The following is a 21,478-nucleotide window of genomic DNA, read 5'->3' as shown; positions in this document are numbered from 1 at the left end:
ATCACCCCCAAAAGCCACTTCTGTCCACTCCCGAGAAAGGTGAGCAGGTCCAGCTCGGGGGCAGGACCCCTCTGACTGCTGAAGTTTTCCACGTGGGGCTAAAGGCTAAAACGAGTGGCATTACAACCTCAGAATGGTGTGGACACTGTGTTTCATAAGGAAGAGAGGGACGTGACAAGCCCTCTGCTGGGTTTCTGTTTCTCTGGGTCCTGGAATCTCTAACGCATTGCGTTGAAAGAATCCAAGTATGGCTTCCCCCTAAGGAGGTTCACTTCTGATTTGTGGCAGACCCCAAAACAGTGATTTCCAAGTGTTTCTGATCATATACCCCCATCAACAACATATACAAAATTATACACCATGACCAAGTGGGATTTACCCCAGGAATTCAAGGTTGGTTTAACATTCAAAATTCAATTCATGCAGTCTACCATATTCGTAAAGGACAAACCCCACATGGCCATCCCCATAGGCACAGAAAAAACCTATCTGTGATGAAAAAAATTAAAAAAAAAAAAAGCTAATAAAAATTCATAAATAAATAAACAAAAACTCTCGGCAAACTAAGGATGGAAGGGAACTTCCTCCCCTGATACTGCAAATGGGCACTAGGGAACGTGGTGGAGGTGAAGGACGGCCCAGCCCTACACGTTAACTGAAATTTCTTGCGTTGTACACTGGCAATGGGTGGATTTTATGGTATGATACTCACGCCTCAGTAAAGCTGTACAACAAAATAACTCGTCGGCAGCTGAGGGCAGGGGAGAGAGAGCTGAGTGATGGTTCCAGTAGAAAAGGGGGGAATCGTTGCTGAAACAGGCAGGCAGCCCAAAACAAAGAGAGAAGTCAGAGATCAAAATAATTCACAAACTGGACAACCCAAGCTGGTGTAACTAAGAATCTGCCCGCCTAGAGTGAGCCCAGGTCGGCTCACTCACTCCACTTTTCCTCCAAGCAAAGAAGTTTCCAGACCAAATAAGGCTGCAGCTTTTGAAACGCTCCTGGCACAGAACACAGTTCCTTTTTAATACCAGGTTGTAACTCAGGCCTAAACCATCCCCAAAGCAGCCTGGTGCCCATCAGCCCACTCTGATCGCCTGGTAACGCTCCAAACAAACCCAGGTAAACACAGGGCAGGGCAGGGCTGGCCCACCGGCAGGGGGTGAGGGTGCGCCCTGCTGCATGGAAGGAAGCCCGGGGTGCCAGCCTAGGTGCAGGGCTCACCGAATCAGCAACATCGGCTGGCAGCAGACCAGCTCCTGGGGCTCCGGGCGCCTTGGCCGTGGCTGAGTGCGGGAAACACCATTTGCTGAACCCAGACGAGGAGCCACATGTGCTGTCTTGTTCATCTTCACGGCAGCTCTGCAACAAGATGACAAGGACAGTGGACACTTCCTGAGCACTGAAGCACTCTTTCAAGGGCCTTGTGAGTTTAAAGCTTCTCATCTTCACAGCAACCCTGTGAGATGGTTCCTGTTACCTCCCCATTTTACAGACGAGGAAACTGAGGCTCAGGGCCATGCAGCCCGTACAGGGTAGATCTGGGCATGCACCCCAGGGCTGACATGCTCTGAAGCCAGGGCTCTGTCCTGGGCCGTATCGCCCCTACCCCAAAAGAAGAAAACGGCAGGCCCCCTCGTTGGTGCCTCCACAGAGGCGAGGAAGCACGCCCACCCGGAAGGGACCCCAACGCCAGCTGCTCCTTCAGGAAGGGCTGCAGCCTGCAGGTGCCGGCAGCTCACGCTCCTTTGGCCTGGGATGTTTTCTCCTTTTTTGGGGCTACCCTGTCCAGGCTGAACTCTAGGACATTTTTTTGAGCAACCAGCTACAAATATTTTCCTAACAAAGTCTCTCTGGGATGAGAAACGGAAAACTTTTGTGTTGTAACCATCAACTCATGACATTTTAACCATGGGTCAAAGCCGGCTTGAGTGGAGGGCAGTGGTGGAGGGGTGAAGGCTCCATGCGGGGCAGGGGTGTGAGGCAACCACAGCAAACCACACGGGGCACTGCCAAGAGCCCAGTAGCCCGGCCCAGGCCTTGCCAACACACACTGCCCACTGCCCGCTGCCCACTGCCATGCTGCAGACTTCCCAGCAGAGCCGGAGAGGCGGCCCATTCCCGTCCCTGTGACAGAAGAAGCCACATTCAGTAGAGCTGGCATCCACACGCAGGGCCCCCCAACTCGGGAGGTCTCCCGCCACCCCCGCGCCAACTTCCTTCCTCTACTTCGAGCTCTTCCTGGCGGGATGGCCCACGGGATGAAGGTACAGGACCTGCCCTTTCTGGTGCCCTGACTCGGCACCGCCTCTGTGCTGGGACTGGATAGACCCAATAAGATACACAGACGTGGGCACAACTGGGTCAGCGAAGACCCTTTTAGCTGCTAGCAACGGAAACCCAAGGCAGACTTTCCTCAGCTGGAAAAGCGGATTTGTTAGTCCGGGACACTGAGAAGAATGGGCTGGGGATCAGGTGAGGCTGGATCCAGGTGCTCGATGTGATCAGGTTATTCCCCCACACCCAGTTTTGGCGCTGCTTCTGTGTTGGCCTCCTGCTCTCCTGCAGACAGGCTTCCTCTAGATGGCCGGAGGGGTGGCTGTGGGTCATCCCTGGTGGAAGAAGAACCAACACTTTTCTTTTAGCATCTGTCTGTGGACCCCAGGGTAGATCCCTGATGGGCCCTGTTTGGATTCTGGCCCATCCCTGAACCTGGTCCTCCTGTGGCTGTTAGGGTGTGTTCTCTGATCCAGCCGAGGACCCAGAGCCTCCCTGTGGCGAAGGGATCGGGGCTTGTTACCACAGAGGCAGGGAGATTAGCACCCTCAGGAGGCAAAAGAGCTGCCACCGTACCCCTCAGCAACCATGAAACGATGCTTCAAACGCAGACACCTTGTGACCTTGTAGCCACGTTCACATTTCCCACCAGCCAGGGCCCTCAAGGGCAGCGGGAACTGCGGCTCTACACGAGGCAGTGCCCTCTGTGCTGACATGAATCATCACCAGACCGTGTGTGGCACTTAAAGACACAATGCACCCGGGTCCCCACTCCTTCCTCTTCCTGAAAAATTCAGTCCTACAGCCACTTCACGGGAGCGACCGAGGAAGGCGTCCACGGAAGGGGGAGGAGGAGGGGCCGTGGTGCAGAGTGGGTGTCGGGCCTGGGCAGGGGTGGGGCGTCCCCATGAGAGGGGGCACAGAGAGGGCCGCCAGGCGGGGAGCGGGGCCCAGCACTGGCAAACGCAGGGTGGTCAAGCGTGTGGGCCTGGTGGGGAGGACAGGCTCCATCAAGAAGCTGGATAAATGGCATCTGGGGGGAGCTCCAGAGGGAGACTGAGGCCAAAAACCCAGACACCTGAACACCAGTGGCTCTGAGGGCCCCGGGGATGGGAATGACAATGGGGACGGGAGGGCGCAGTTGGTGACAGGGAAGGAGCTAGACCGATGCCCGGAGGCCCCGTGCAGGCCCGGCCTCTTCTCCAGCGGCGGCTCTAGGCAAAGCGCCATCCTCAGCGCTGTCCTTCCTTCGAGCCAGACCCTGTGTTTTCCTTTCCAGTTCACAGTGCTACACCTGCCAACTTGAAACTTTCGTTCCAGTTGGTAGAAAATCAAGCAGAACAGGTACGTTTTCTCCCCCTTGTCGTTTGTCCCCAGGACAAGAGCTGCCCCGCGTGGCCGGCGCCCACCTCCCCACCAAGGCCCCGAGTGTCCTGCGCTCACCGGTTCTCCCACTTCGGAAAGTGACGCTTTGAGCAATGAGGGGAAGAAGGACCATCGGAGACACATAACACGCATACTGTGGACCGCGTGCACATATTTTTATTTAGCTTTTAAATCACTTATATCCCTTTGAAACACATAAAACTCTGAGGATAAAAGAATACATCCACCTGGGGTTCTCTTCAACGAGGGACCCGGGAGGACACCTCCGGGGGCTCTGGGTCTGCAGGGGTCAGCAGCGCCGGCGCTCTGGGGTGGCTCTTTCCCAAGACCGTCACCGGGAACAGCGCCGAGGATGGGCAGGCGCCAGCCAGGGAGCCTTCGTAAACCACACCCGGGCCTGACCTAGGGCCTGCACAGCAGCAGAACGGCCAGAGCTGTCAGGTCAGGCTGGGGCCACCGCAGCCATGAGGAGACAGAAGACGGCCTCGGTGAGTCACAGCCCCAACGAGGGGTGAGTCGTGCATGGGGGCACGCAGGAGAAGTGCCAGCTCCGAGACGTCACCTGTGCACCCTCTCTCACCTGACGGGCTGAACGCTGGCCAGCCCTGGACGGCGGGGACATCACTTTTATGGAGTTTGAGGCCCAGGCAGGTGTCCGAGGGAACAGAACCTTCCCGACGCCGGAAGCAGCAGCCCATGATTCCGAGGGCAGGATCTCGGGGAATGGCCTGGGCCGGGAGTGAGGAAGGGGATGCAGCACTCCAGGGCCTTCCCTATAGCAGCCCTGAGAAGCGGCCACTGGCCCTAGCTGTGCCCCCGGCCTCTCCACCGCGACCCACCGCGTCAGAGCAGCTAACCGCCCGGGGCTCCCGCAGCCCCCTCACCCGTCACCGGGAAGACGGCGTGGCTCTGCCTGCAGCACTGTCGCCAGGAGCTGCCGCCGGGGACAGAAAGACGCCGGGGGCAGCCCCGCGCACCGGCAGCCACAGCTTCAGACACAGAGGCGGTGCAGGCAGTGGGGTTCCCGGCCTCACTTCCCCGTCTCCTTCCTCTTGCCCCTCCGCCGGCCGGTCAGCTGGTCCAGCTTCTCGTCCAGCCTCCTCTGCAGCTGCGCCCTCTTGGCAGGGTCCAGGGACCTGTCCTTGGTCCCGCTGCCAGCGTAGAGGACACCTTCCCGGTTAATCCTCTGCCGCGCATGGGCACGAGCCCTCTCCCCGCAGCCGTGGATCTGGGGGACACAAGAGGCGGTGCTGTGCCGGACACGGGGGAAGAGGCCCCCAGTTCTGCCATCGCAGAGCTCGGGGGTCATGAAGCCCCAGCACCAACCTCGGAGGGGCTCCCTATCCTTCCCGCACATGGACCCTCACCTATGGGCTCCCGGGGGTGGGGGGGGGCAGGGTCCACACCCTGGCAGGGCTGGCAGCTAGAGCCCAAAACCCTTCCTGCAGCCCTGCCCAGACCCTCCCCCGAGCAGATGCCAGTGCAGCGCCGGCTCCCACACCTCCCTGGCAGGGTGATGTCAATCTGCTTGGCGGTGACACACGCACAGACCCACAGTTTGTATGTGGGTGACACACCCACGCGCACAGATCCAAAGTTTATATGTGGGTCACACACACAGGCACAGGCCCACAATTTGTATGTGGGTGACACACACACGCACAGGCCCACAGTTTGTATGTGGGTGACACGCAGGCACAGGCCCACAGTCTGTATGTGGGTGACACACACGCACAGGTCCACAGTCTGTATGTGGGTGACACACACACATGCACAGGTCCACGGTTTGTATGTGGATGACACACACACACGCACAGGCCCACAGTTTGTATGTGGGTGACACGCAGGCACAGGCCCACAGTCTGTATGTGGGTGACACACACACGCACAGGCCCACAGTCTGTATGGGGTGCATACACCCAGGATCTGCGCCCTGGAGACAAAGCCCTGCCGCCCTCCCCACTGCCCGAGCCCGAGGGCCCGCGTACCTCGGGCAGGTGGTGGCTGAGGCAGTAACGGCGGCTGCAGTGCAGACAGAGCTGGCCCAGGGTTACGACGCTGGCTGTGCACTTGGCGAGGCCGCAAGTGTTGTCAGCCTTGATGGCAGCCGAGACCAGGGCGTCAAAGTCCTCCCCGGCGGACAGATCTATGGTCGTGGGTCCTGAGGGGAGAAAGGCATCACCCAAACAGGCAAGAAGAAAGAAGTCGGACCGGAACTCTCCCGCTGGGCCCACGTCTGCCCCATCGAGCAGCTGCGCCCGGCCTCCTGCTTTCGGGGCCACAGCGAGTGAGCAGATGTGCCATCGAGCTGGGTCCCTCACCGAACCGACGACCAGTCACACCAGGCAGTGAGGGCATGAGTTTCCAGAAAGGGCTGGCAGTGCAGGAAGCAGGCCTGCACAAAGTTCATCCTCTTAAATCCAGAAAAGCATTTAAATGTGAGGATGTTCCTTACCTCGTTAAGTACAAAAAAACCCAAACTACCATGACTCCAGGGTAATGGTCAGATGAACTACTGCACGTTCACCGGCCGGGGTTAACGAAACCTTAACGTTCGTAACCAGGTGTGTGAAAATCTTTTAAAGTTGTAGGAAAACGCTCAGAAGAGGAAAAGAGACACAATTATAATATAGTCGTAATTCTGTAATTACACCATAATTCTGGCTGCTTGAAGAAGCGTTCAAGCAGTTCAAACCCCGAGCAGTGCCAGCACCCCTGAAATGGGGTGATGTCTCCCCAGGGCGCTCGGTCCTCCAGTGGCCACGCCCCACACCTTCTTCTGGAAGGCAGGCCAGTTCCTCCGGTCATGCCTTCCTGGCCCCCGTCCTCCATGGCAGTTACATGTTCTCAGTGGGGTTTAAACAGGAGTGAAGCATCTCCTTCCCGCATCAGAGTGTCAGCTCCCAAAGGGCGGAGGTGGCATCCGTCTTGCTCACTAGCGCAAAGCTTGGCACACAGAGGTCGCTCACTAAATGTCATGGAGCGAGTTTAGACGGACCCTCAGACGCAGGAAGGCTGGCTTTGAAAGCTGAGAATTATGCTCGTGCAGCTTTGCACACAGGCATCAAGGGATACGGGGAACGGGACCGGCTTCGCGGTCTTGCCAAGAGGGAAGCGGCTGTAACAGAGCTCACCGAGGCATCTCCAGAAAATCCAGACCCTGGACCTTCAATCTCAGTAAGGGACAGGGGTGCAGAGTAAACAGGCCCCGGGCGCCCCAGCAGAGGGCCAGCACAGCCCGGGATGTGACAGCGGAGTGCGCGGCCCTGCCTGGGACCCTGCGGGCCCGTGGGAGGAGCGCCATTGCCGCAGCAGGGTGCTGCGGCTGCCCCTCCGTTCCCAGGGGCCCCGGGCCCACTCCGGTTGCTCCTCCGGGCCCTTCACCTGCAGTAGAAGCTCTGAGGGCTCCCTACCTGCCGGGCCCTGGGCGAGGCCCCGGGCACACAGAGGCCACTGTGACTAGCACGGCCCTCAGGGAACTCAGACCACACCGACTGAAACCGGGCACAAAGTGCAGGATTAGGGCAGGGGCACCACCGGGAAGGGGTCCTGATTCTTTCGAGGGTGGCAGGTGGGTCTGCGGTGGGGCAAACTCCCCAGTAAAGGGGCCACCACGCCCGTGTTCTCGCGAGTCGATCAGCTTACCTTCTGCTTCTTTCTTCTTTTTCTTTTCTGCTAACTTCCGCGGCCCGGAGCCCGTGGCCCGCGGCTCCTGCTGGCTCCCCGCCCTCTGCAGTCTGTCCAGGTGCAGCGCCTTCAGGTCCGGCTGGCCCCGGCTGCTCTGCTCCCCGATGGGGGGCTCTGTCTGCGCAGGGCTGGGGGGCTCTGGACACAGAGGGGCTTTGCTGCCAGGCCCTGCCGGGGGTGCTGGAGCCGCAGGGGCCGGTGGGACCCTCTTGCTCACGGTGATGAACCGTTCCTTCCCCTCCCCGGCACTTTCGTGCCTCAGCCCGTACTCTTCCGCAATCTGATGGACCCACATCCTGTCTAGCGAATCCAGGGAGGCAGGGAACTCTAGCTGTGTCTTCTCACTGGCCACGAACTCCATTATCACGGCCCTGAATTGCTCTGCGCCGTCTCTGCTCCTGGCTCCCTCCTGGCCGCCTCCGTTGAGGCTGGGCTGAGGCTGGGCCTCGGAGGACAAAGGCACCGTGCCGCGCTTCTTCTGACCCAGCGCGGCCCCCGTGGGCCGCCTGCTCCCGGGAGCCCTCCTGGCCGTCGCAGCAGAGCCGCGGGGCTTCGTGCCGGCCTGGCCAGGGCCCTGGGCACCCTCACGGGAGTAGTTCTCAGGGACGATGTCGTCGAGATACTCAAAGGCTGTGCGCACCTCCCCGTGCTCCGTGAAGTAGTCCACCAGGGTCTTCAGGAAGGCATGGCTGTTGACGGTGCGAGAATCACAGACGATGGCCACGTGGCGCCGGGCGCGGGTGATGGCCACATTGATGCGCCGGTTCTCGGCGAGGAAGCCAACCTCACCTGCACACGAGCCGGGGGGTGCGGGGAGCAGAGACTAAGGGTTAGGAAGGCAGGCCTCCCCCCATCAGCGACCATCACCCAAGAAGAACCACGTGGCTCCGTCCACCCCTGCAGCCAGGGGCCCCGTCGCTCAGCACCCCTCGGCCCCCAGCCGCTGCCTAGGACGGTCCTGAGGTCCCACCTGGGGCTTTGGCTGCTACCAGACTGCCGCTCATTCCCAAGTCGGTACAAAGTCCTCTCCCCAAGCCCAGACCCAGGACACAGCCCAGGGCTGCAGCTGCGGCCGACACACGAGGGAAAGCGCCAGGGACATTCCAGTGTGTTCTTCCCCCGCCTCAGCTTATCCCCCCCTCTTATCTGCTGCCAACCTCGTACTGGAAACGACTCACAGAGCCCGTTAACTAACAACTGTTTCTGGGTACAATTTTCTTACCAGATGGAACATCCACAAGCCCTGGCCGCAGAAGCCACGCCCGGAGGCTAAACTGGCCCGGAGACCAGGAGACAAGCTCTGGGCTCTCGGGGCCCCCCTCTGCAGCAGCGTCCCGGCCTCCCCAGCCACCCCGCTCGGCTTGTGGGACCCTAGTTCCCCGACCAGGGATCGACCCTGGGCCCTGGGCAGTGAAAGCGCCGAGTCCTAACCATTGGACCACCAGGGAATTCCCAGCTCCGCACCTTTCCTGTTGGATCTGACGAAGGACAGGACCACAGCCTCCTTCTCTCGGCCCTGGAAGCCGTCAACGGACTTAATCTCGAGCTCCGCGTGCCTGTGCGTGAGGCTCTGTCTCAGCAGGTCCACCTGAAACACCAAGCGAGGCCACACATCACAGCCCAGGTCGGGGCGGCCTGGACACGCTGCCGTTCAGCCCGGCGGAGGCCTGGCCCCGCAGAGCTGCCAGGCCCCAGGGAGGCCCCGCAGGAGCCTCGGGGAGAAGGCTTCCGAGAACCGCTCTTCCCGCGGGCGTGTGCACGACAGATAAGACAGCACACAAACGCGGCAGCTGTGACCCCCACCCCAGCGCTGACGTGCGTGCCACCATCTCGCTTGGCTCAGACATTCCCACGTGTGACGCCTCCACATCGGGATGGCAACTGATCTGCGGGCCTCACAATGCTGTGAAGCAGGTACGTCTTTCCTACCAAAGCAGGCAGGCTTTGCTTCAGGAGCACAGAGGCACTGAGAGGGGAAACGGCAGAAAAGCCCAAGAGAAGGCAGCAGACGTCTGTTGTCTCTGCTGATCCCGACCCACCGCCTTCTCCAGGCGACAGCCGCGCCCCCGACCTTCCTTCGGGCAGCCTCCAGAGCCGCGCCAGCCTCGTGGTGTCCCATGAGCCGGAAGGCCGACCCCGGGAGGGGCGAGGACCCGGCATCCGGCCACGGCCAGCGGCTCAGGGACGGGACAACCTGAGCCGGACCGGTAAGACTCAAAGCTAAGACTCCCGTGGGAAGTGCCATAAGGAGACAGGCGGCGCCCCCGGGACCACCTTGGAAGGACGACGTCGGGCTGAGGCTGCCTGGCCCCCGAGGGCAGGCCTGAAAACGCAGCCGACACAGCAAACCAGGCGAGAGCCCAGGATGGGGCAGGGGACGGCACGGCAGGGGGGGAAACACGGACAGGTGGACGGAGGCCGTTGCTGAGGTCATTTGAGCCCTGGATCCAGTCAGGATGTGGTCAGTTCCACCCTGGAGCTTTTGTCCCAAGAGCCCATAAATCGCCCTCTCCCTCTGGCCCCTCTGGGGCGGCGAGTCGCCCGACACACACAGAGACAGCGGAGCCCCACACCTGCAGGTTGTACGGCGTGATGATGGCAATGTCGCCGGCCTGGACACCGGCGTCCACCAGCGCCTGGACGTGCAGGCTGACAAGGCGCACTTCACCTGGAGGGAAATGGACGACTCTTCAGCACGAGGCGGGGCGCGCCTTGCACACCTGTCACCGACACCTGTTTTTTAAGCGCTTTTCCGTCTGTGCCGACAGGCTGCTCTCACACTGGGCCTGACTCCTGCGAGCCAACAACCTGGGGCAGAGGGGCCGCCAGGCCTGGCAAACAGAGCACAGGACCCGCAGCTGACGGGAGTCTCCTCTTGCAGCAGAAGAACGGCCGTGTGTCCCACTGACTGGCAGCCCTGTGAGTGAGCCAGGGTCGCGTCCCAAGGCCAAGCCAGGCGGCGCCGGGCCACTCGGTTCTGAACGAGGACACAGGACGTGGCCTGGGCCCACCCGCTCCCTTGACTCGGGGCCGCCCGCCCGTCGAGAACTCGACCTCCCAGGGCGCCTGGCTCAGGACCAGCTCCCCAGCGAGCAACGTGCCCTCACCTCCTCCCCCTCCCTTCGCCCGGCTCCTCTGTGACGTGGGCAACTGAGAGGGGCTTCTGTCTTCAAAGCGCAGCTCGGGGTCTTTTTAAGCAGAAAGGCTGGCGCTTTGCAGGCGGGCTCACCGGGGTTCCCTTTCGACTGCTCATCCTCGTCCTCCAGCTCAAACAGCCCGCAGCCGGCCGTGTCCACCAGCAGCAGCGGGACACCCGTCTCCTCCGTGGCAGCCACCCCCGGGAGGTCCCTGCACACAGGTGAGACTGAACACACGAGGCCCCGGCGACAGAGCGGCGCTGGGGTCCCAGAAACAGAAGCCCCGCTGCCCTTCTCCCCCAGCCCGCCCCCCTGCCCCGACAGGACAGCGGACGGTGCAGAGAGCGAGGGACCTCAGACTGCAGGAGCCCGACCCAGCTCTCCAGGGCGAAATGCAGAAATCCAGTCTCAGAGGCCACTTTCACTCTCAGATCTTTATGGAACGTGGTTCAGGTGACACAGGGGACGGGGGTGTAGCGGAGTCACTCACCGCAGGAGGTGCCCGGCCACGGAAGGGTGGGTCGTGAGCTGTCCATGGTACAGGGCCTCCGAGGCCCAGCGCGCGATGGCCTGGTGCATGCGGTACTGCACGCTCAGCATCCGTACCGACCTGGCGCCATGCCCTTCCGCCAGGCGCTCCATCAGGCTCAGCGACAGCCCCGCCTGTGCGGCCCTGCCCCAAGGGGAGAACAAGGAAGGAGGGTCTGAGTCCTGAGTCCAGCCGAAACCAGGGGCCGGGGAGGAAAGCAGTCCTCAAACCTCAGCACGCAACCCACGCCCCACTTCTGACCTAGAACTAAGGGTGCGGCCCCTCAGAGGTGCCCACATCCTAATCCTGGGACCTGCAAGCATGTGACCTCGGTGACAAAGGGGAGGAGCAGAGATGGGAGATGATCCCGGGTCAGCCGGGAGGGCCCACGTCATCACAGGGGCCTTCTAAGAGGGAGGCAGAAGGGTCAGCATCAGAGAAGGCGATGTGACAAGAAAGCCATGAAGATGCTGCAGAGCCGGCTTTGAAGACGGAGGAGGGGTCACAAGGTAAGGAAGGCAGGCGGCTCCAGAAGCTGGGAGAGGCAAAGGCACCGATTCTCCCCGGACCCTCCAGAAGGAACCAGCCCCGCCCACACCTTGATCTCAAGCCACAGTGACTGATTTTGGATCTCCAGAACCGTTAAGATAATAAACCCCTGTTGCTTGAGTTCGTGGTAATTTGTTACAGCAGCTAAAGGGAACTAACACAGACACGTTTTTAAAAATTCCAACACACTCCGGCCGTAAGGAGTCCACTACTAATGACAGGAGTACCTGACGGCTGCTGGGTGCTTCACACGCACCAGGCACTGCTCTCGACACTTTACACCGATTAACTCGCCTCATCCTCACAAAGCCTGAGCCGGTTACTGGTATGCTTCCCATGTTCCACACGAGGACAGCGAGACCAGCCCGAGGCCGCCCAGCCAGTGAGCCGCAGAGCCAGGACCAGGCCAGCCCGCCGGGCTCCAGAGCCTCCCCTAACCACCAAGGGAGAGTGCCCAGGGTTACTCCAGGCATCCGTCCTCCCTCCGTAACTGACCAGACCTCTGCAGTTAATGCTGTTTAATAAAGGTACCTACTAAAAGCAGCGCCAAGGACAGGAGGGGTGAAGTGACTACCAGCCCCAACCACAAACCCAGAAACACCCAGCACGACCCCCCCAGACAGATTTCCCCCCAAATCACCCTACTTTCTCCACAGACACCACACGGTGCCCCCTCCCCGAGGGCACACCATCCACCCAGAGACCCGCTTCCCAGGACCCCCCGGGCCTCCTCCGGAACCAGCCGCTGAATCGACACCCCCGAGGCCCCCGAGGCCCCGCTTCTGGAGAACGTCCGAGCCCATCCCCACGCGCACGCCCGCTCCCACCAGGACGATCTTCCAAACCACGTTCCCCCGTCTCCCACTTTATTCACCCCACGCTCTGCGCCCTCACTCTGAAGCCCCCCACCGGACGCCCCTTCCTGGGGGACCCTGACCTGCACATTCCTCAGCTCCGGGGTCCCCACTCCCCTCCTGCGAGCTCCACCGACGGCCTCCCTCGCACGGACTGGAGGAGACCCTCGTCTACAACAGCAACAGCAGGAAGAGGGCCGAGATCTCCTCCTGATCTCGCGGGGGCCTCAGGCTCTGGGAGCCGCCCCGGGACCTGGGCATGGGAGCTGGCCCGGAAGAGGCCAGTTTGCTCAGGGACGCCAAGGGCCAGGCCTTGTCCCCAGGCCTCACAGGCCTCACACTGCCGCTGGGAAGTAAACGATGGACCGACGCACACCACCGCCAGGAGTGCCGAGTGCTGAGAAAGCCAGGCGAGCGAGCCGTCGACGGGGATGACAGAGAAGTGAATGAAGGGCGGGTGGGACACCTGACACCCGGGGAGGAGGGACAGAGGGGCCAGCGTGGCCGGAGCCCTGGGGGGTCTGCGGACGGGGTGAAGAGGCCCGGTGGCGGCAGCAGGCCGCACCCAGGAAGCAGTTACACCACCAGGGACTGACTGCTGCGTCTCTACAGCGGCAGGAGCGCGGTCCCCTGAGCCACCCCTTGCGTCCTCAGTGGAAGGACGTGCCTGCAGATGAGGGTCAATCAGCCAGAGTCAGTCACGCAGCCACCCAGGGGACCAGCTCTCCCCCAGGACCCCCACGCGAACGCGCACCTCCACCTGCCGCCCCGTTAGAGGACGTCAACTCGACAGGCAGGGACTGAGCACGCGCCCGGTTCTGGGGCTGCAAGGATGGACACCACTCGACCCGCGACCTCAGGGAGCACACGTCTGACCGAGCTGCCGTCTAAACGAGCAAGTGCAGGAGCGCACGGAGGACGGCACCCCCGGCAGGATGAGAAACACCACTGCTGTCGGAGCTGCTGCCCGGGCGGCCTCACAGCGTGACCATGCTGCTCATGCCAGAGCCCGCACGCCCAGGAAGGACCCGAGAGGTCAGGGCTCCCGCTCCTGCTCTGCTTCGCCCGGGGCGCCTTTTACAACCACCCCGGACAGTGAAGCCCGGGAAAAGCCAGTGGCCTCGGCCCCCACCAGCTTATAAACAACAGGTCTGCTAGCCGCTCTCTAGTGACCTGGGCTGGACGGCTGCCCCTCCCCCACTGGCCGCGTCCCCTCTTCTGGGATCTGTGAGTCATACATCTTGAGACCCTACTTCCTGTGTGCGGTGTAACTGAAACCACGCCTCCGATCAGGGGGACCCCAGGCTTTTCCCTCCACCAAAGTGGGGGCTCAGATGCCCAGGGAGCCACCTGCCCACCGTACATCCTTAAGTCAGCACATCGGCCAGGCTTCCCAGCACCTCCAGGGCCTCCGGGTGAGCCCGGGGTTTCTGGGCTGGGCTTCGAGGGATAGACAAGGGGGTGGCAGCTGAGGGGCGGAGGGGCCTTACTTGTGAGAGATGATGGTGGGGGGCAGCTGTTTGTGGTCTCCGGCCAGGACGCATTTCCTGGCCTTCAGCAGGGGGATCCAGCAGCTGGCCTCCAGGGCCTGGGCACACTCGTCAATGACCACCATGTCGAAGTGGCCGTCTGGCAGCAGCTTCAGGGGACCATCCGAAGAGGCACCTGGTCGAAATCAGAACCGTAAGCCTTTACAGGATGCACCGGCTGTGTCATCTTAGCTGCAGTCACCCCAAAAGAGCCACCAACAAGCCACTGTTTCATCATCTAGTCTTGTATTAAGGCTCGTGTAATATGCTTGCACCTGGGAATCAAACCTGGGAAGGACGTTCCGGAGCTCACGGTTCCAGCCCACTCCACGTGTAAGTGTGAAGCAGTGCGCCCCCGGCCATGGGCCACTCCAACGTTTCATTCACCAAAATCAATCAGCCCTTTGGGGCTGGGACCCCAAATCCTTGGAAGGCTGTCTTAATTCTAAATATTATTTCTGTATCATTTTCTGAATTTAGAATTTAGTTAATTCTCTTCTTAGGTGTTCTCTTGAACACACAGAACAATGAACTGCGGGGCGTTCACCCAGGGAAAAACCCCCAAGTACCAGCGACACAGAACCAGCGCACCAGTGCCTCCTCCGTGGAACACAGAGCCCAACAGTGGAACAAGGTCCAGTGCGGGCGAGACCCGGGGCCCATGCCCACGCTCACAAACAGCGGCGAGGCCTTGGGCAAGCCACCCGACCCCAGCTCCTCATCTACAGACGTGGACAACACCTTCATCTCACAGACCGTTACACATACCACATACTAACAGAACACGGATGTGTCAAATAACACATATCGGTTGTCCAAATACATATATAAACACGTAGCACACATATTAAATAATATATATCAAGTGCCTGGCCACAAGATGATAGGCTTTAACAAATGCTACAAATGTGAGTTCTTGCCCTTTTCCCCTAGGTTAATTACGTTAAGATGTATATTATCTTATGACTAAAACCTACATCTTGATAAATTTCCTGAGCCCGACTTTTCAGAGACGGTTAGGGAGTCTGTCTGCAGAGAAGGCAGAATTGGGACGGGGCTTTGGATAGCTAAGAGCTGTGCCTGGATTATGGCTGTGATTTCACGTAGCAAAGGGAAGCGCTTCTAGGAATCTCATTCCCGTTCCCCAGTCTAAGCAGGAGGGACCTAAAAGGCCACATGCTGACCTTGCACGGAGGGGCAGCTGTGATTTCCAGCGGGTGCTGCATTAAAGTCAGTCAGAGAAGAATGTGAGCAGAATCGGCTGAATAAGGGCCTCTGGAAACTCCCTCCACCGCTAAAGCAACGAGAACACTGGCAAAGCTGTCAGAAGCGACTGTTTCAGGACTCCAGAAATCAATCCAAAGCTTACAGCAATCCAGGAGTGTCTGCTCCGAAAACTGACTAACTCTGGGCAAGAAGAGCGGGCTCTGTGGCATTCCTGCGCACAGGCACCGCTCCCAGCTCTGTGCTGGCCCTGAAACCAATGGCCTGCAGTCACAGTGCAAAGCAGCAGCCTGCCCCACTGGGGACAGAACTCGTTCGAAGCCCCACCCCCAGAGAACTGTCACTGTCAGACGTGCTGCTGGTTCCCCGGAAGGTCCCACTCGCAAGACTGTCTTTATCTGACCTGACTTGGAGCTCGCCCTGTGCAAACAGCCCTTCCCCAGGGGGGTGTCAGCGGGAAACAACCAGAGGCCACCATTGCACATGAGTGCTCTCGGAGGCCGTGGATAACAGCTGGCGCAAAGCAGGATGACCAGAGCTTTGAAGGAAAACCTGGGGAGTGAGACGTCCGTGGGCTTTGAAAGCTCCGACACGTGGCCGGGAATCTAGAAGCCACACTCGTGTAAGGGCTGTGTGCACACTCGGGAAAGACCAGAGGAGGCCCTACGCACTCACCTCTGGCTCACCTTGGGGCTCTGAGCCCACAGAAGGTGAAGGCGAGGGATGTCTGAGAATGAAGTCCCGCCAAATAGAGACTATCGATAAAGACACAGAAATTATTAAAAAAAAAAAAAAAAAGTCTGCAGTTGAAAAGTACAATAACTGTTATTCACTGGAAGGGCTAAACAGCAGATCTGAAAAGGCAGAAGAATCAGGAAACAGGCCAACTGAATTATTCAGTCTGAGGAACAGAAAGAATAAAGAATGAATTCCATGACCAGCACCTTGAAGACCGTCAAGCACACCAACGTATGCACAATAGGAGCCCTAGAAGGAAAGGAGAGCAAGAAAGGGGCCAAAAGAATATTGGAGAAAATAATGGCTGAAAACTTCCCAAATCTGATGAAAAACGAGGCACACATCTAGGGGACTCAGCAAACTCCACATGGTTAACCCAAAGGGAGCACACCGAGACTTCTACCACAGTCAGGCTGCCGAAAGGCAAAGAAGGAAGAGCAGGAGAGAAGCAACCTGCCACATACAAGGGATCCTCAGTAAGACTAACTCTGCCTTCTCAGCAGAAACCACAGAGGCCGAGAGAGAGGCAGGGGGTGACACAGGCAAACAACTAAAAGGAAAAGGCTGTCAACCAAGAACTCTACCTCTAAAAACAGAGTCACTCAAAAACAGAGGAGAAAAAAGATATTCCCAGGTAAAGAAAAGCTGAGACCTGCCCTTCAAGAAATACTAAAGGGAGTCCCCTTCAGGGTGACATGAAGAACCCTAGACAGTAACTCAAATCCACACAAAGAAGCAAAGAGCACCAATAAAGGCAACTACATAGGTAAGAACAAAAGACAGTATGAAAGCATTTTTGTAATTCTGTTTTTGTCCTATCTGATTTAAAAGGCAACTGGGCGAAACAATAATTACAAAGTCAATCAGAACCTGGACTCTGTCCCTTAGAGTAGCCCCCAAGAGAGGCTGTGTCAGACAGACCCTAAGGCAACCCCCTCCTTGACCCTGGCCTCCCGGTATTCACACTCCGTGTAATACCCTCCCCTTAAGTGTGGGCCAGACCCGTGCCTTGCTTCTAGCCAAAGGAATATAGCAAAGGTGATGGGGTGTCACGTCACGGTAGCATTACAGAAGACTATAACCCATCTTGCTACAAGACTCTCTCACTTGCTGGCTTTTAAGAATCAAGTGGCCATGTTAGAAAGGCCTAAAGCTGCTAAATGTGGTCTCCAGCTAAAGTGGCTATCTTTATACCAAAGTAGATTTCAAAAAAAGAACATACTAGGGATAAAGAAGGTCATTTCATAATGATAAATTGGTTAATTAATAAAGAAAACATGACATTTATGCTCCTAGTAAAAGAGCTACAAAGGACATAGGGCAAACATTGACAGAGCTCCAAGGAGAAATAAACGAATGTGTAGTTACGGATGATTTCAACACCCCTCGCTCAGTGATAGGACACATAGACAGAAAATCAGTAAGATACAGACTTGAACGACAGTTATCAACCATTATAAAACACTTCAACAAAACCAGACAGCCCATTCTTTTCCAGGGTACGTGGAACATTCACAGAGACCACATTCTGGACCATAAGATAAGTCTCAATGAAATGATCCAAGTCGTACATAGTATGTCCTCTGTCCACATGGAATTAAATTAGACATCAATGATAGGAAGCTATCTAGAAAACCTCCCAATATTTGGAAAGAAAATGACACACATCTAAATCATCACGGGTCAAAAACAGAAATTAAAAGAGAAATGAGACAGTATTTCACAATGAGTGAAAATGAAAACACAATACATCTGAATTTATGGGATGCTGTGAAAACAGTACATGGGGAAACATTTATAACACTAAATGCCTATAGTATAAAAGACAACAGGTCTCAAATCAATACAAATCAATGACCTCCGCTTCCAGCTGAAGAAAACAGAAATTGAAGCGCAAACTAGACCCAAGTGAGCGGGAAGAGGGAAATAACAGAGGAACCAGTGCCGAGATCAATGAAACAGGAAACAGAAAAATAACAGAGAAAACTGGTGATACCAAAAGCCGGTGCTTTGAGGTGATCAATAAATTAATAACCCTCTTGCCAGAAGATCAGGGAAAAAAGAGAGGATACAAATTACCAACATCAGGAACAAAAGAGGTGACATTGTTACTGACGTTATAGACTTTTAAATGATAATGGGTTATTATGAACAACTTTATGCCTAGGAATTGAACAACTTAGATTAAATGGGCAAATTCCTTGAAAGACACAAGCTCACTCAAGAAGAGACACCCTGAATATCCTATGTCAATTAAAGAAGTTGAATTTGCAGTTAAAAACCTCCCTACAGGGAGTTCCCTGGCAGTTCAGTGGTTAGGACTCGGCACTTCCACTGCCGTGGCCCGGGTTCAGTCACTGGTTGAGGAACTAAAATCCCGCCAGTGTGCAGTGTGGCCAAAAAAAAAAGAAACCTCCCTACAGAGAAAACTGCAGGCCCAGAAGGGCTGGAATTGCTGTATTCTACCCAATTTTAAAGACAATTCTACCAAACTCTTCCAGAAAACCAAGGAAGAGGGCATACTCCCAGCCCTCTTCAAGGCCACATGGGGTGGAGGCCCGTGCCCTCACCTGTGTTTGTCGCGAGGACCACGTTGGCCGCCACCAGGCTCTCCAGCATGGCTGCTTCCTCCCTCTCCTTCAGCTCCTTCCTTAACAGCTTGATTTCATTTCGAAAATTACTTTTCTCTCTCTTATCCTGGGTCTTCTTGCTTTTTGCCTGTAAAGAGAAGCAAAGAAAACATCATAATTCTGGCTCGACTTTGCACTTATTTTAGCTCCTTTTAATTCACAAAATGCTTTTATTTATCATCAATTGGTCCACTTCCATAAGTCCCTTCAAAGGCACTAAAAAGTCAAAAGTCTTTCTTGAAGGAGCAACAGATCCACACAGGTGACATCCTGACTGGCCTTAGAGCCACTGTCACCTCCACAGGGAGAGGGAGGAAGGGAGAGTGTAGGTCCTCCAAGAACCGTAAGCTCAGCCGAGCCCAGGGGTGGGAGCCCAGCCCTGCCCTGCACAGTCATCAGACATACTCCTGGGGAAGAAAAAGCACCTGCTCGTGCCAGGATTTGGGTTTTAGTAGTTTATACAGAGAGAAACTGAGTTTCTCTCACTATTCCACATTTGTCAAGAGAGTAAAATATTTTCTTCAGCCCCTAAAATGTCTACCTAGACCCTGACTTACTTCCATACGCAAAAGACATGTAACCCCTTCCTTATCTGTGATTTCTGCTTTGGAGAAGGGGTTTTAGCCGGAATGACAGAGGGAGGTCTAACTTACAGAGAAGAAAACTCTGAAAAGCATGGATTTTTTTTTTTTTTTTAATTTATTTTTGGCTGCATTGGGTCTTCGTTGCTGCGTGCGGGCTTTCTCTAGTTGCGGCGAGCAGGGACTACTCTTTGTTGCGGTGCGCGGGCTTCTCATTGCGGTGGCTTCTCTCGTTGTGGAGCACGGGCTCTAGGTGTGCAGGCTTCAGTAGTTGTGGCACACGGGCTTCAAGAGTTGTCGCTCACGGACTTCAGTAGCTGTGGCTCACGGACTCTAGAGAGCGGGCTCAGTAGCTGTGGCCCACAGGCTTAGTTGCTCCGCGGCATGTGGGATCTTCCCGGACCAGGGCTCAAACCTGTGTCCCCTGCACTGGCAGGCAGATTCTTAACCACTGCGCCACCAGGGAGGTCCCAAAAAGCATGGATTTAAAAAGGAACAAGAAAATGAAATCGGGCTTCCCTGGTGGCGCAGTGGTTAAGAATCCGCCTGCCAATGCAGGGGACACGGGTTCGAGCCCTGGTCCGGGAAGATCCCACATGCCGCGGAGCAACTAAGCCCGTGCGCCACAACTACTGAGCCTGCACTCTAGAGCCCGCAAGCCACAATTACTGAGCCCGTGAGCCACAACTACTGAGCCCATGAGCCACAACTACTGAAGCCCGCGCGCCTAGAGCCCGTGCTCCGCAACGAGAGAAGCCACCGCAATGAGGAGCCCACGCACCGCAACGAAGAGTAGCCCCCGCTAGCCGCAACTAGAGAAAGCCTGTGCGCAGCAACGAAGACCCAACACAGCCAAAAATAAATAAATAAATAAAATTATAAAAAAAAGAAAATGAAATCATCCACATGTGTGACGGCGCAAATCACATCACTGCAAATTCTTACAGTGTCTTTAACCTTGAGTAACATGCGTGTGTCCTGGTCTCCGCCCCTGGGGTTCCCACTATTCCACAGGTCCGTGTGGAAGGCTGAGTCTCCGCAGCAGCCCCGGACACGAAGAGAGAAATGTGAGGCAGTGAGACGGGCTGGCGGTGAGCAAATACAGGGCAGGACACGCGATTAAGGGAACTGGGGGCGGACGTGTAAACTAGAGAACCAAAGAGCTCGAAAGTCCTGAACTGCACGAGAAAACTCCATCTGAAATTGCCTTATCACCTACCTAGCTCTCTTTCACAAGGATCACACCACGTTTTATATTAATGGACTAGAAATTTAGGGAGGGTGCATATTTTCTGAATTTTTATTTTCAGGCTGCTTTTTTTCTGCTGGTCGATATTATCCAGCCAACATGCCAGACATAGGGAACCCTTAAGAGGAATATTTTCTGCAAGACAATTGCTCGCCTCTTCGTGAAACTATCTTGAAGACAGGTGAGTCCCTGTTCAGTGCTGAGCACAGGTCTCTACCAAAAATGGGCGGTCCCAACGTTCGCGATAAGAACATGAATCGGCAAAGGCCAGAGAAAAGCAAGAGGATACAGTGCACTCCCGGCAAAGACTGCACATCATGACACCACACGCAGAGCGGACACCGGCTGAGAGCTACTCACCAAGACCTGGTCGATGTCCTTCCTGATGTCAGCCACAATCCGGGTGCCGTCACCCCGCGCCAAGACCGCGTCCAGGGAATGCTGCTGCACGGACTCCAGGAGCCGTGCGGGGTGCCCGAGGCGCAGGAGCCTCTGCTTCCACTGGGCCAGCTGCTCGACTAGGTTGTCCACGGCGATGTTAGAGGGGGCGCAGCACAGGACCTGGGGAAGCACAGCGCAAACTCGGGCTTGGTGATTTCTTTTTTAACGAAATCACTTAAGTTTACATTAAGCAAATGGAAAGTCTGAAAGTTAAAGAGAGGAGGGTGGAACGTGAGCAACCAGTAACGTTACAGTGTAAACGTCCGGCTGTAAGGACGGATGCAGACAGTCTGCAGGACATGTGTTACTGCAAACCGACACAACATCTGGATACTAGACCTCGGGTCTTAAGAACCTGTTAGGCTCCAAAGGACCAGAAAGGATGCCCGGCAACCGGAAGGAAAGGCCTCAAAGTGCCCTGAGATAATCAGGGCCGGGACACCCGTCTCATCACCCATCAAGTCACTTTATCATCTGACAAAGCAGAATGAGGAAAAACCTTTCTGAACGGGCTCAATCTTGCTTCCAGAACTGCAGTCTGGCTCTTAGGAGGGGGTGGAGTGGGAAGGGGAGGCAGAGAGGAGAGTCCCCACCCCATCCAGGTGGCCAAAGGCGGTTTGCACCGAAGCGTGAACACAGGTGTCTCCCGTTTCACTGTTTCCTGAAA

The 21,478-nt window shown here is 56.8% G+C and overlaps 1 protein-coding gene across 5 annotated transcripts in view; it reads right to left on the bottom strand.

Moving 5' to 3' along the window:
- Window positions 1-1,920: 1,920 nt before the first annotated feature.
- IGHMBP2 (immunoglobulin mu DNA binding protein 2) overlaps window positions 1,921-21,478 on the bottom strand; it is a 28,290-nt gene continuing 8,732 nt past the window's right edge. For 2 of the 5 annotated variants that reach the window (XM_061202212.1, XM_061202214.1), the window contains 10 exons: window positions 20,731-20,931; window positions 18,481-18,628; window positions 13,910-14,084; window positions 10,978-11,160; window positions 10,580-10,698; window positions 9,924-10,018; window positions 8,815-8,938; window positions 7,309-8,139; window positions 5,652-5,824; window positions 3,798-4,891 (listed from right to left, as the gene is read on the bottom strand). In XM_061202212.1, the coding sequence (XP_061058195.1) occupies window positions 4,694-4,891; window positions 5,652-5,824; window positions 7,309-8,139; window positions 8,815-8,938; window positions 9,924-10,018; window positions 10,580-10,698; window positions 10,978-11,160; window positions 13,910-14,084; window positions 18,481-18,628; window positions 20,731-20,931 (2,247 nt within the window). In that variant the 3' untranslated portion in view covers window positions 3,798-4,693. Of the gene's footprint in view, window positions 2,613-3,797; window positions 4,892-5,651; window positions 5,825-7,308; window positions 8,140-8,814; window positions 8,939-9,923; window positions 10,019-10,579; window positions 10,699-10,977; window positions 11,161-13,909; window positions 14,085-18,480; window positions 18,629-20,730; window positions 20,932-21,478 lie in introns of those variants that run through there. The other 3 variants (XR_009702262.1, XR_009702261.1, XR_009702260.1) reach the window with 3 other exon arrangements.

Source organism: Eubalaena glacialis, chromosome 10, assembly GCF_028564815.1.
Source record: "Eubalaena glacialis isolate mEubGla1 chromosome 10, mEubGla1.1.hap2.+ XY, whole genome shotgun sequence".
Lineage (NCBI taxonomy): Eukaryota > Metazoa > Chordata > Mammalia > Artiodactyla > Balaenidae > Eubalaena > Eubalaena glacialis.
Note: the sequence above shows the minus strand (reverse complement) of the source record. Positions and strands in the feature narration are given on the sequence as shown.